The sequence below is a fragment of the Ranitomeya imitator genome, chromosome 1 (genome assembly GCF_032444005.1).
Source record: "Ranitomeya imitator isolate aRanImi1 chromosome 1, aRanImi1.pri, whole genome shotgun sequence".
NCBI classification, from domain to species: domain Eukaryota; kingdom Metazoa; phylum Chordata; class Amphibia; order Anura; family Dendrobatidae; genus Ranitomeya; species Ranitomeya imitator.
In genome coordinates, this window is record NC_091282.1 from 625,104,582 (window position 1) to 625,118,130 (window position 13,549).

Below are 13,549 nucleotides of genomic sequence, written 5' to 3' on the forward strand. Positions count from 1 at the left end.
TTCAGCATGTGGTTCGGTTGCATGGCATTCCTGAGAATATTGTTTCTGACAGAGGTTCCCAGTTTGTTTCAAGGTTTTGGCGAGCCTTTTGTGGTAGGATGGGCATTGACCTATCCTTTTCCTCGGCTTTCCATCCTCAGACTAATGGCCAGACCGAACGAACCAATCAGACCTTGGAAACATATCTGAGATGTTTTGTTTCTGCAGACCAGGATGATTGGGTGTCCTTTTTGCCGTTGGCTGAGTTCGCCCTTAATAATCGGGCCAGCTTGGCTACCTTGGTTTCTCCATTTTTTTGCAATTCTGGGTTCCATCCTCGTTTCTCTTCAGGACAGGTTGAGTCTTCGGACTGTCCTGGTGTGGATTCTGTGGTGGATAGGTTGCAGCAGATCTGGACTCAGGTAGTGGACAATTTGATCTTGTCCCAGGAGAAAGCTCAACTTTTCGCTAATCGCAGACGCCGTGTGGGTCCCCGACTTCGTGTTGGGGATCTGGTTTGGTTATCTTCTCGTCATATTCCTATGATGGTTTCCTCTCCTAAATTTAAACCTCGTTTTATTGGTCCGTATAGGATTTCTGAGGTTCTCAATCCTGTGTCTCTTCGTTTGACCCTCCCAGACTCCTTTTCCATACATAATGTATTCCATAGGTCGTTGTTGCGGAGATACGTGGCACCTATGGTTCCATCTGTTGAGCCTCCTGCCCCGGTTTTGGTGGAGGGGGAATTGGAGTATATTGTGGAGAAGATTTTGGATTCTCGTGTTTCTAGACGGAAACTCCAGTATCTGGTTAAATGGAAGGGTTATGCTCAGGAAGATAATTCCTGGGTTTTTGCCTCTGATGTTCATGCTTCCGATCTTGTTCGTGCCTTTCATGCGGCTCATCCTGGTCGGCCTGGGGGCTCTGGTGAGGGTTCAGTGACCCCTCCTCAAGAGGGGGGTACTGTTGTGAATTCTGTGGCTGAATTCACTCCTGTGGTCACAAGTGGTACTGCAGCTTCTGAGCTTCCTCCCTCAGGTGTTCTGGTGAGCTCGTTAACTGCTTCATTACTTAACTCCGCCTGATGCTGCTATCCTTGCTCCTTGTCAATGTTTCAGTGTTGGATCTGAGCTTCTCCTGATTGTTCCTGTGACCTGCTGCTCTGTATGGCTAAGTGCTTTTTGCTTTTTTGTTGCTTTTTTTCTGTCCAGCTTGTCTTTTGTTTTGCTGGAAGCTCTGAGACGCAAAGGGTGTACCGCCGTGCCGTTAGTTCGGCACGGTGGGTTTTTTTTGCCCCCTTTGCGTGGTTTTGCTTTAGGGTTTTTTGTAGACTGCAAAGTTCGCTTTACTGTCCTCGCTCTGTCCTAGAATATCGGGCCCCACTTTGCTGAATCTATTTCATCACTACGTTTTGTCTTTTCATCTTACTCACAGTCATTATATGTGGGGGGCTGCCTTTTCCTTTGGGGAATTTCTCTGGGGCAAGTCAGGCCTATTTTTCTATCTTCAGGCTAGCTAGTTTCTTAGGCTGTGCCGAGTTGCCTAGGTAGTTGTTAGGCGCAATCCACAGCCGCTTTTAGTTGTGTTTAGGATAGGATCAGGTGTGCAGTCTACAGAGTTTCCACGTCTCAGAGCTCGTTCTTGTATTTTTGGGTATTTGTCAGATCACTGTGTGCGCTCTGATCGCTATGCACACTGTGTTTCTGGATTGCCTTCATAACACCTGTCATTAGCAAACATAACACCTACCCCCCACAACTTTAGCCAAATGACCCCCAATTTCCAATGCCTTACAATTATTATAAGCTAAATTACGATTGACAAGCTTCAGTAGCAAGAATGGATGTTTTTGCGAATACAGTGGGCTCTGTACATGTTTTCCTGGCCTCTACTCACTGCCGACTATGCTCCCCCATTGACTTGCTTTGGGTTTCGTGTTTCGGTCGATCCCCAACTTTTTGCGATAATCGGCCGATTCCACTCGACTCGACTTTTGAGATAGTCGGGTTTCGCAAAACCCGGCTCGACTCTAAAAAGGTCAAGGTCGCTCAACTCTGCCCTCTGGTACTGCCCCATTTTAGTAGACCTGTTCCATCTCAGGAATAATAGATAGAAAGTTCTCCTTGTAGTGTGGGTCTAGAAGTGTCACCAACCAGTTATGACAGTCACCCAAAATTTGGTGACCGCGAGGGTCACGGGAAAGACAGCGTAACAGAAACTCAGCCAAGCATGCCAGACTGCTAACAGGAAAAACTTCCGTGTCCTCACCAAGAGGGCGACTGACCATGCTCTCATTCTCCTTCTCCTCGTTGTCCTCAGGCCATCCACACTGGACAGACGGTATGACAGTTGAACAGGTAGTACCATCTAGAGTGCATGAAACTAGCTTCTGTTCTTCCTCCTCCTCCTCATTGTCATCCAATCCACGTTGTGATGAGATGAGTCTGGGCTGTGTGTAATCACCCTTTATGGCTCCTTGCTCCTTCTCATCATGCTCCGACTGCCATGCATCCTCTGTGATTGTGAAAATAGAGCATTTCAGAACACAGAGAAGTGGGATGGTAATGCTAATTATAGCATCATCGCTGCTCACCATCTTGGTGAAGTCCTCAAAGTTTTGGAGGATGGTACTTATGTCTGACATCCATGTCCACTCCTGAGGTCTTATGTGTGGAGTCTGAACTGAATACCTTTGCCCTTGTTGAAGCTGGTAGTCAACAACTGCCCTCAACTGCCAGGTTGAGTGAGTTACTATATCATTCAAAACCTCATCTTCCACTTCCACACCCTGGTCTTCTCCTGTCTTTCTGGCAATTGTGTCTCATCATCGTCCACCTCTTGTGACACTTTCGCACCGTCTCCTTCATGTGACCATGGCTGCTCAAATATTTTTGCATTTTTACATGCGATCTCCTCTTGCCCCGCTCCAAGTGGACCGGGCGAGAGGCCTGAATCTATAAATGGAATAGCTCTTCGGAGTGTCCAAGTGTGGGATCAGTTGTCTCCGGGCACTCGACATTGTGGGAGGAAGAAGGATTAGTGTGAGGAATATATGGTCCACACTCATGGCTACTCAGACTTGACTGTCTGGAAGACAGGGTGGTGGTGGTGATGGCAAAGTGACAGGAAGCATTATCCGCTATCCAACCAACAACCTTTTGACACTGCTCTGGGTTCAATAGTGGTGTGGTGCTGCGGTCCCCTAGTAATTGGGACAGGAATGACGGGCAAGAAGATGTGGGTGTTTGTTGTGGCACAATTTCTTCTTGCCCACAGCCTCAGCCTCTGCATGCACCATAACCATCATTATAATGTCCAGTTCCCCATCACTTATCACGTGCCTTGCCCATTTTAAGTGGAGGACAATATTTTCCACATTCATTACAAATAGCTGAATTTTGAACCAACTTATATGTGATCTTTGTGATGGAAAACCACAGTTTAAAATGCCTGGCCTGTAAGTAACTTTTGTTTCCAGTAAATTGGTGTCAATAAGTTGGCTAAGACATAGCAAAAAAATTGAAATGGAGGCCTGAAATGGCACAATTATGAGTGCACTGATATGTGATCCGTGTAATGGACAAACCCCAGTTTGAAATATCTGGCCTGTTGGTAACTTTTTTTTTGAGCAAACTAATGTCAATAATTTGGCAAAGACACTGCAACAAAATTTAAATGGAGGCCTGAAATGGCACAATTTTGAGCAGACTGATATGTGATCCGTGTGACAGACAAACCCCAATTTAAAATCGCTGGATTTTTAGCATTATACAGTTATATGAAAAAGTTTGGGCACCCCTATTAATCTTAAGCTTAATGTTTTATAAAAATAGTTTTTTTTGCAACAGCTATTTCAGTTTCATATATCTAATAACTGTTGGACACAGTAATGTTTCTGCCTTGAAATGAGGTTTATTGTACTAACAGAAAATGTGCAATCTGCATTCAAACAAAATATGACAGGTGCATAAGTATGGGCACCCCACCAGAAAAGTGACATTAATATTTAGTAGATCCTCCTTTTGCAAAAATAACAGCCTCTAGTCGCTTCCTGTAGCTTTTAATGAGTTCCTGGATCTTGGATGAAGGTATTTTTGACCATTCCTCTTTACAAAACAATTCCAGTTCAGTTAAGTTTGATGGTCGCCGAGCACAGACAGCCCTCTTCAAATGATCCCACAGATGTTCAATGATATTCAGGTCTGGGGACTGGGATGGCCATTCCAGAACAGTGTAATTGTTCCTCTGCATGAATGCCTGAGTAGATTTGGAGCGGTGTTTTGGATCATTGTCTTGCTGAAAGATCCATCCCCAGCATAACTTCAACTTTGTCACTGATTCATGAACATTATTGTCAAGAATCTGCTGATACTGAGAGGAATCCATGCGTCCCTCAACTTTAACAAGATTCCCGGTACCGGCATTGGACACACAGCCCGAAAGCATGATGGAACCTCCTCCAAATTTAACTGTGGGTAGCAAGTGTTTTTCTTGGAATGCTGTCTTTTTTGGCCGCCATGCATAATGCCTTTTTGCATGACCAAACAACTCAATCTTGGTTTCATCAGTCCACAGGACCTTCTTCCAAAAAGAAATTGGCTTCTCCAAATGTGCTTTTGCATACCTCAGCCGACTCTGTTTGTGGCGTGCTTGCAGAAATGGCTTCTTTCGCATCACTCTCCCATACAGCTTCTCCTTGTGCAAAGTGCGTTGTATAGTTGACCGATGCACAGTGACACCATCTGCAGCAAGTTGATGCTGCAGCTCTCTGGAGGTGGTCTGAGGATTGTCCTTAACTAATCTCACCATTCTTCTTCTCTGTCTTTCTGATGTTTTTCTTGGCCTGCCACTTCTGGCCTTAACAAGAACTGTACCTATGTTCTTCCATTTCCTTACTATGTTACTCACAGTGGAAATTGACAAGTTAAATCTTTGAGACAGCTTTTTGTATCCTTCCCCTGAACAACTATGTTGAATAATCTTTGTTTTCAGATCATTAGACAGCTGTTTTGAGGAGCCCATGATGCCACTCTTCAGAGGAGATTCAAACAGGAGAACAACTTGCAAGTGGCCACTTTAAGTAGCTTTTCTCTTGATTGCATACATCTGGCTATGAAGTTCAAAGCTCAATGAGGTTAGAAAACCAAAAAAAGTGCTTTAGTAAGTCAGTTAAATGTAGGTAGGAGTATTTAAAACAAGAAAATGATAAGGGTGCCCATACTTATGCACCTGTCAAATTTTGTTTGAATGCAGATTGCACATTTTCTGTTAGTACAATAAACCTCATTTCAAGGCAGAAACATTACTGTGTCCAACAGTTATTAAATATATGAAACTGAAATAGCTGTTGCAAAAAAAAAACAATTTTTATAAAACATTAAGCTTAAGATTAATAAGGGTGCCCAAACTTTTTCATATAACTGTAATATGGAAAGGATCTGACTGTATTCTGCAGTGTCAACAAGCAAATGGAGCTGAAAATGGTGTTCTCTGGATTGTTTTAAAGCAAATAATCAGGATTAAGATCCCCAAATAATTGCTATATGCACTGAATTCTGCTACATACACTACCTGCCTGCCCAGCACTGATATCTATGCAGCTTTATTAGTCCTCAGAAGGACTGTTAGTTGAGATAGAGATGTGTATTATATACAGTATGATATTCCAACACTACGTACAAAGCAAGCAAATCTCTCCCTAGCTAAGCAGCAGCTCTCCTTACACTGCCTGATTACGGAGCAGAATGTGACAAGCATGGCAGCGCCATTTCTGATATAGACCTGATGACACTGTGCGGCCAGCCAATCACTGTAATGCGACAATCAACATGGCTACGTCATTACAGTGTGTGGCAAACAATCCCTGCATGTTCATTGGCATTCTAAAGAGTGCCAAACATGCAGGCCGAGGACCCGAGCTCCCACCAAGCAACCCCAGAAAAATACTCAGCGAGCTCCAAGCATGTCGAGCAGTGAGATGCTCGGGCAATCACCGAGTAGTGGGAAGCAGACCCGCTCATCACTACTCTTAGCATCTGGGCAAAAATAATTTATCTCAATTATGATCATGTTCCCGTTATCATAAATGAAGTAGTGACCTAATATTTGAGTGAAACTGTCAAATATTCTATTTTTTTATTTTGTTATTTAATATGCTGTTTATAATGATGATTATGATGATTATCAGGTACCTCGAGTATGGGATCCTTTAACCACACTAAAATTGAAGACTTCATTTTAGTTGGATTTTCCAGTGACCCAAAACTAAAGATTGCAATGTTCATATTATTCTCTTTGATTTATGCTACTTCAATAACAGGAAATGTGATATTGATCATAATTACCCAACTTGTTAATGAGCTTCAAACACCAATGTACAGATTCATATGCAATTTATCTCTTTTGGACCTCACCTTTACATCGGTAACCGTTCCAAAAATGCTGATCGGACTGCTCTTAGAACGGAACTACATATCGTATGTTGGATGTTTTTCTCAGCTCTATTTCTTTCACTTCTTGGGGAGTTCTGAATGCTTTTTGTTAAGCATTATGGGTTACGATAGATATGTGGCTATTTGCCATCCCTTACGTTACTCTCAAATCATTTGTAGCAAAACCTGTATCCAACTGGCTATGGGTTGTTGGATTACTGGGTTTCTTTACTCATTCGTTCATACAGTACTTACTTCAACCCTATCTTTTTGCGCTTCTAAGGAAGTAAATCACTTCTTCTGTGACATGCCACCTCTACTGAAACTATCTTGCACTGATACAAAAATTAACGTCATTGTTATTTTGGGTCTAGGTGGTCTTGCAGCTGGTGCCTCCTTTTTGTTGACCCTAATATCTTACTTTTATATAATTTCTACAATTTTACAAATCCGTTCTGTGGAAGGCAGACATAAAGCCTTTTCCACATGTGCATCACACCTCATAATTGTTTTAATATTTTATGGTACTATCATAGTTATGTATCTCAGACCCCAATCAAGTTATTCAATGGAACATGATAAAATGCTCTCCTTGTTTTACAATGTTATAACTCCAATGTTAAATCCAATGATATACAGCATGAGAAACAAAGAAGTCAAGCGTGCGCTCAAAAAACTTTGCATGAGGAAAAGAAATTAAAACAAAGAGAAATATTTCAATTGGAACATTTTTATCTAATTAGAAAACAATCTCATAAAAATGTGCAATATGGAAAAAGACTTAAAAAGAAAAAACTTCACTTATATTCACCGCCGAAAAGCTTTGTGAGGATACAATGACCAAGTAAAGAAGTTTCTTTCTATCTAAAACGAGTATCTGTCTTGGTCTGAGCACCCTAATCAGCCGTACTTTTCTTTATTTGCACAAATATGGCCTTCATGAAAGAGTCATCAGAAGAAAGCCCCTCCTGTGACCTCATTATAAAAGTCAGCGTCAATAGTATGCAAAAGAACATTTAGAAAAACCTGACGCATTTTGGAAACAAGTCCTTTGGACCAACAAGGTTAAAATAGAACTCTTTGGCCACGATGATCAAAAGTATGTGTGGAGAAAAAAGAACACAGATTTTCAAGAAAAGAACATCTTGCCAATAATTTAGCATGGGGGTGGATCAATCATGCTTTGAGGTTGTGTTGCAGTCAATGGCAAGGGGAACATTTAACGGGTAAAAGGGAAGAATGGATTCAATAAAATTTCAACAAATTCTTGATGTAAACATAACTCCATCTGTAAAAAAAGCTGACGTTGAGAAGAGGATGGCTATTACAAATGGATAATGATCCCAAGCACACATCAAAATCCACAATTGACTACCCTAAAAGGTGCAAGCTGAAGGGTTTAAATTGACCCTCACAGTCCCTTGATCTTAACATCATTGAAGATATGTGGTTAGACCTCTAAATAGCAGTGCATGCAAGACAACCCAGGAATCTCACACAGGGTGTCTAAACTTTTGCTTCTGCCCATTTTCATTTTTGTAATTTTCAAAATGTAAAATTTTAAAATGTATATATACAGTTAGGTCCATATACAGTGGGGCAAAAAAGTATTTAGTCAGTCAGCAATAGTGCAAGTTCCACCACTTAAAAAGATGAGAGGCGTCTGTAATTTACATCATAAGTAGACCTCAACTATGGGAGACAAACTGAGGGAAAAAATCCAGAAAATCACATTGTCTGTTTTTTTTATCATTTTTTTTGCATATTATGGTGGAAAATAAGTATTTGGTCAGAAACAAACAATCAAGATTTCTGGCTCTCACAGACCTGTAACTTCTTCTTTAAGAGTCTCCTCTTTCCTCCACTCATTACCTGTAGTAATGGCACCTGTTTAAACTTGTTATCAGTATAAAAAGACACCTGTGCACACCCTCAAACAGTCTGACTCCAAACTCCACTATGGTGAAGACCAAAGAGCTGTCAAAGGACACCAGAAACAAAATTGTAGCCCTGCACCAGGCTGGGAAGACTGAATCTGCAATAGCGAACCAGCTTGGAGTGAAGAAATCAACAGTGGGAGCAATAATTAGAAAATGGAAGACATACAAGACCACTGATAATCTCCCTCGATCTGGGGCTCCACGCAAAATCCCACCCCGTGGGGTCAGAATGATCACAAGAACGGTGAGCAAAAATCCCAGAACCATGCGGGGGACCTAGTGAATGAACTGCAGAGAGCTGGGACCAATGTAACAAGGCCTACCATAAGTAACACACTACGCCACCATGGACTCAGATCCTGCAGTGCCAGACGTGTAACAATGCTTAAGCCAGTACATGTCCGGGCCCGTCTGAAGTTTGCTAGAGAGCATTTGGATGATACAGAGGAGTTTTGGGAGAATGTCCTATGGTCTGATGAAACCAAACTGGAACTGTTTGGTAGAAACACAACTTGTCGTGTTTGGAGGAAAAACAATACTGAGTTGCATCCATCAAACACCATACCTACTGTAAAGCATGGTGGTGGAAACATCATGCTTTGGGGCTGTTTCTCTGCAAAGGGGCCAGGACGACTGATCCGGGTACATGAAAGAATGAATGGGGCCATGTATCGTGAGATTTTGAGTGCAAACCTCCTTCCATCAGCAAGGGCATTGAAGATGAAACGTGGCTGGGTCTTTCAACATGACAATGATCCAAAGCACACCGCCAGGGCAACGAAGGAGTGGCTTCGTAAGAAGCATTTCAAGGTCCTGGAGTGGCCTAGCCAGTCTCCAGATCTCAACCCTATAGAAAACCTTTGGAGGGAGTTGAAAGTCCGTGTTGCCAAGCGAAAAGCCAAAAACATCACTGCTCTAGAGGAGATCTGCATGGAGGAATGGGCCAACATACCAACAACAGTGTGTGGCAACCTTGTGAAGACTTACAGAAAACGTTTGACCTCTGTCATTGCCAACAAAGGATATATTACAAAGTATTGAGATGAAATTTTGTTTCTGACCAAATACTTATTTTCCACCATAATATGCAAATAAAATGTTAAAAAACAGACAATGTGATTTTCTGGATTTTTTTTTTCTCAGTTTGTCTCCCATAGTTGAGGTCTACCTATGATGTAAATTACAGACGCCTCTCATCTTTTTAAGTGGTGGGACTTGCACTATTGCTGACTGACTAAATACTTTTTTGCCCCACTGTATATTTGGACAGAGACAACATTTTTCTAATTTTGGTTATAGACATTACCACAATCAATTTTTAAACAAAACAATTCAGATGCAGTTGAAGTTCAGACTTTCAGCTTTCATTTGAGGGTATCCACATTAAAATTGGATGGAGGGTTTAGGAGTTTCAGCTCCTTAATATGTGCCACCCTGGTTTTAAAGGGACCAAAACTAATTGGACAGATTCAATAATTTGAAATAAAATATTCATTTTTAGTACTTGGTTTAAAACCCTTTGTTGGCAATGACTGCCTGAAGTCTTGAACTCATGGACATCACCAGACACTGTGTTCCCTCCTTTTTGATGCTCTGCCAGGCCTTCATTGCGGTGGTTTTCAGTTGATTTGTTTGTGGGCCTTTCTGTCTGAAGTTTAGTCTTTAACAAGTGAAATGAATTCTCAATTGGGTTGAGATCAGGTGACTGACTTGGCCATTCAAGAATATTCTACTTCTTTGCTTTAATAAACTCCTGGTTGCTTTGGCTTTATGTTTTGGGTCATTGTCCATCTGTAGTATGAAACGACGACTAATCAGTTTTGCTGCACTTGGCTGGATCTGAGCACACAGTACGGCTCTGAATACCTCAGAATTCATTCGGCTGCTTCTGTCCTGTGTCACATCATCAATAAACACTAGTGACCCAGTGCCACTGGCAGCCATGCATGCCCAAGCCATCACACTGCCTCCGCCGTGTTTTACAGATGATGTGGTATGCTTTGGATCATGAGCTGTACCACGCCTTCGCCATATTTTTCTCTTTCCATCATTCCGGTAGAGGTTGATCTTGGTTTCATCTGTCCAAAGAATGTTCTTCCAGAACTGTGCTGGCTTTTTTAGATGTTTTTTAGAAAAGTCCAGTCTAGCCTTTTTCTTCTTGATGCTTATGAGTGGCTGGCACCTTGCAGTGAACCCTCTGTATTTACTTTCATGCAGTCTTCTCTTTATGGTAGATTTGGATATTGATACGCCGACCTCCTGGGGAGTGTTGTTCACTTGGTTGGCTGTTGTGAAGGGGTTTCTCTTCACCATGGAGATTATTCTGCGATCATACACCACTGTTGTCTTCCGTGGGTGCCCAGGTCTTTTTGCATTGATGAGTTCACCAGAGCTTTCTTTCTTTCTCAGGATGTACCAAACTGTAGATTTTGCCACTCCTAATATTGTAGCAATTTCTCGGATGGTTTTTTTCTGTTTTTGTAGCTTTAGGATGGATTGTTTCATCTGCATGGAGAGCTCCTTTGACCGCATGTTTACTTCACAGCAAAACCTTCCAAATGCAAGCACCACACCTCAAATCAACTCCAGGCCTTTCATCTGCTTAATTGAGAATGACATAACGAAAGGATCGCCCACACCTGTCCATGAAATAGCCTTGGAGTCAATTGTCCAATTACTTTTGGTCCCTTTAAAAACAGGGTGGCACATGTTAAGGAGCTGAAACTCCTAAACCCTTCTTCCAATTTTAATGTCGATACCCTCAAATGAAAGCTGAAAGTCTGAACTTCAACTGCATATGAATTGTTGTGTTTAAAATTCATTGTGGTAATGTCTATAACCAAAATTAGAAAACTGTCTCTGTCCAAATATATATGGACTTTTTTTCATGCAGATTGCACCTCCATTTCTGTTTCTCAGACTGCCGTACACATTGGTTGTGTGCCACTTTTTTTCTCTGATTTGAGGGCTGTGCTGCTCCTTTTCTCCTTGTTGTGCCAAATATATATGGACCTAACTATATATATATATATATATATATATATATATATATATATATATATATACACAGCTGTGGAAAAAATTAAGATACCACTGCAACATTTTGTTTCTCTGATTTTCTATTTATAGGTGTATTTTTCAGTTAAAATGTAAATTATTCTTTTATTCTATAAACTACTGACATGGATAAGTTGGAAACTTGGGCTGAAAGGTGGCAGATGAGGTTTAACAATGATAAATGTAAGGTTATACACATGGGAAGAAGGAATCAATATCACCATTGCACACTGAATGGGAAACCACTGGGTAAATCTGACAGGGAGAAGGACTTGGGGATCCTAGTTAATGATAAACTTACCTGGAGCAGCCAGTGCCAGGCAGCAGCTGCCAAGGCAAACAGGATCATGGGGTGCATTAAAAGAGGTCTGGATACACATGATGAGAGCATTATACTGCCTCTGTACAAATCCCTAGTTAGACCGCACATGGAGTACGGTGTCCAGTTTTGGGCACCAGTGCTCAGGAAGGATATAATGGAACTAGAGAGAGTACAAAGGAGGGCAACAAAATTAATAAAGGGGATGGGAGAACTACAATACCCAGATAGATTAGCGAAATTAGGATTATTTAGTCTAGAAAAAAGACGACTGAGGGGCGATCTAATAACCATGTATAAGTATATAAGGGAACAATACAAATATCTCGCTGAGGATCTGTTTATACCAAGGAAGGTGACGGGCACAAGGGGGCATTCTTTGCGTCTGGAGGAGAGAAGGTTTTCCCACCAACATAGAAGAGGATTCTTTACTGTTAGGGCAGCGAGAATCTGGAATTGCTTGCCTGAGGAGGTGGTGATGGTGAACTCAGTCGAGGGGTTCAAGAGAGGCCTGGATGTCTTCCTGGAGCAGAACAATATTGTATCATACAATTATTAGGTTCTGTAGAAGGACGTAGATCTGGGGATTTATTATGATGGAATATAGGCTGAACTGGATGGACAAATGTCTTTTTTCGGCTTTACTAACTATGTTACTATGTTACTATGTCTCTAAAGTTCCAAGCAATACATTTTGTATTCTTTGAAAATGAGAAATGGTCAAAATAACAAAAAAAATGCATCGCTTGCAGAACTCAAATAATGAAGAAAAAAAAAACAAGTTCATAATCATTTAGAAACAACAATACTATTGTTTTAATTCAGGAAGAGTTCAGAAATCAATCTTTGTGGAATAACCATGATTTTTTAATCACAGCTTTCATGCATCTTGGCATGCTTTCCAACAGTCTTTCACACTGCTTTTGGGTGACCTTATGCCACTCCTGGTACAAAAAATTACAATTTACTCAAAAATATACCTATAAAGAGAAAAATCAGACAAACTGAAAATTTTGCAGTGGTCTTTTAACCCCTTAATCCCATTAAACGTACTATCCCGTCAAGGTGACCTTGGACTTAATTCCCAGTGATGGGATAGTATGTCCAGCGAGATCAGCTGCGCTCATGGGGGAGCGCGGCCGATCGCGGCTGGGAGTCAGCTGACTATCGCAGCTGACATCCGGCACTATGTGCCAGGAGCAGTCAGGGACCACCCCCGAAACGTTAACCCCCGGCACATTGCGATCAAACATGATCACAACGGTTTTGGGGGCATAGGGAAGCATCGTGCAGGGAGGGGGCTCCCTGCAAGCTTCCCTGAGACCCTCGGTACAAGGCGATGTGCTCCCCTTGTACCTTGTATGTGCTCACCTTGCGTCTCCTCTCTGCAGACCCCGGATCCAAAATGGTCACGGGGCTGCATCCGGGTCCTGCAGGGAGGTGGTTTACCAGCGCCTGCTCAGAGCAAGTGCTGGTAAGCCTGCAGGAGTGCATGTCAGATCGCTGATCTGACACAGTGCTCTGCAAAGTGTCAGATCAGCGATCTGACCCTATAACATGATGCCCCCCTGGGGCAATGTGATAAGAAAATGTAAAAAAATATATATATATATTCACTTTAAAAAAAAAAAATTCCTAAAAAAAAAAAAATATTGTTCCCATAAATACATTCCTTCATCTAAATAAAAAAACACAATAAAAGAACAAATTTCTTATCGCTGCATCCGTATCGACCCGACCTATAATACTGTCCTACTAGTTAACCCCTTCAGGGAACACCGTAAAAAAAAAAGAGGCAAAAAACAACCCTTTATTATCATATC

At 41.7% G+C, this 13,549-nt stretch overlaps 1 protein-coding gene across 1 annotated transcript; it reads left to right on the forward strand.

Annotated features, from left to right (window-relative positions):
- Positions 1-6,177: 6,177 nt before the first annotated feature.
- LOC138657972 (olfactory receptor 5V1-like) lies at positions 6,178-7,110 on the forward strand. The gene has a single exon (XM_069745559.1). It carries the CDS (start codon positions 6,178-6,180, stop codon positions 7,108-7,110), a length of 933 nt encoding a protein of 310 aa, XP_069601660.1.
- The last annotated feature ends 6,439 nt before the right edge of the window (positions 7,111-13,549 follow it).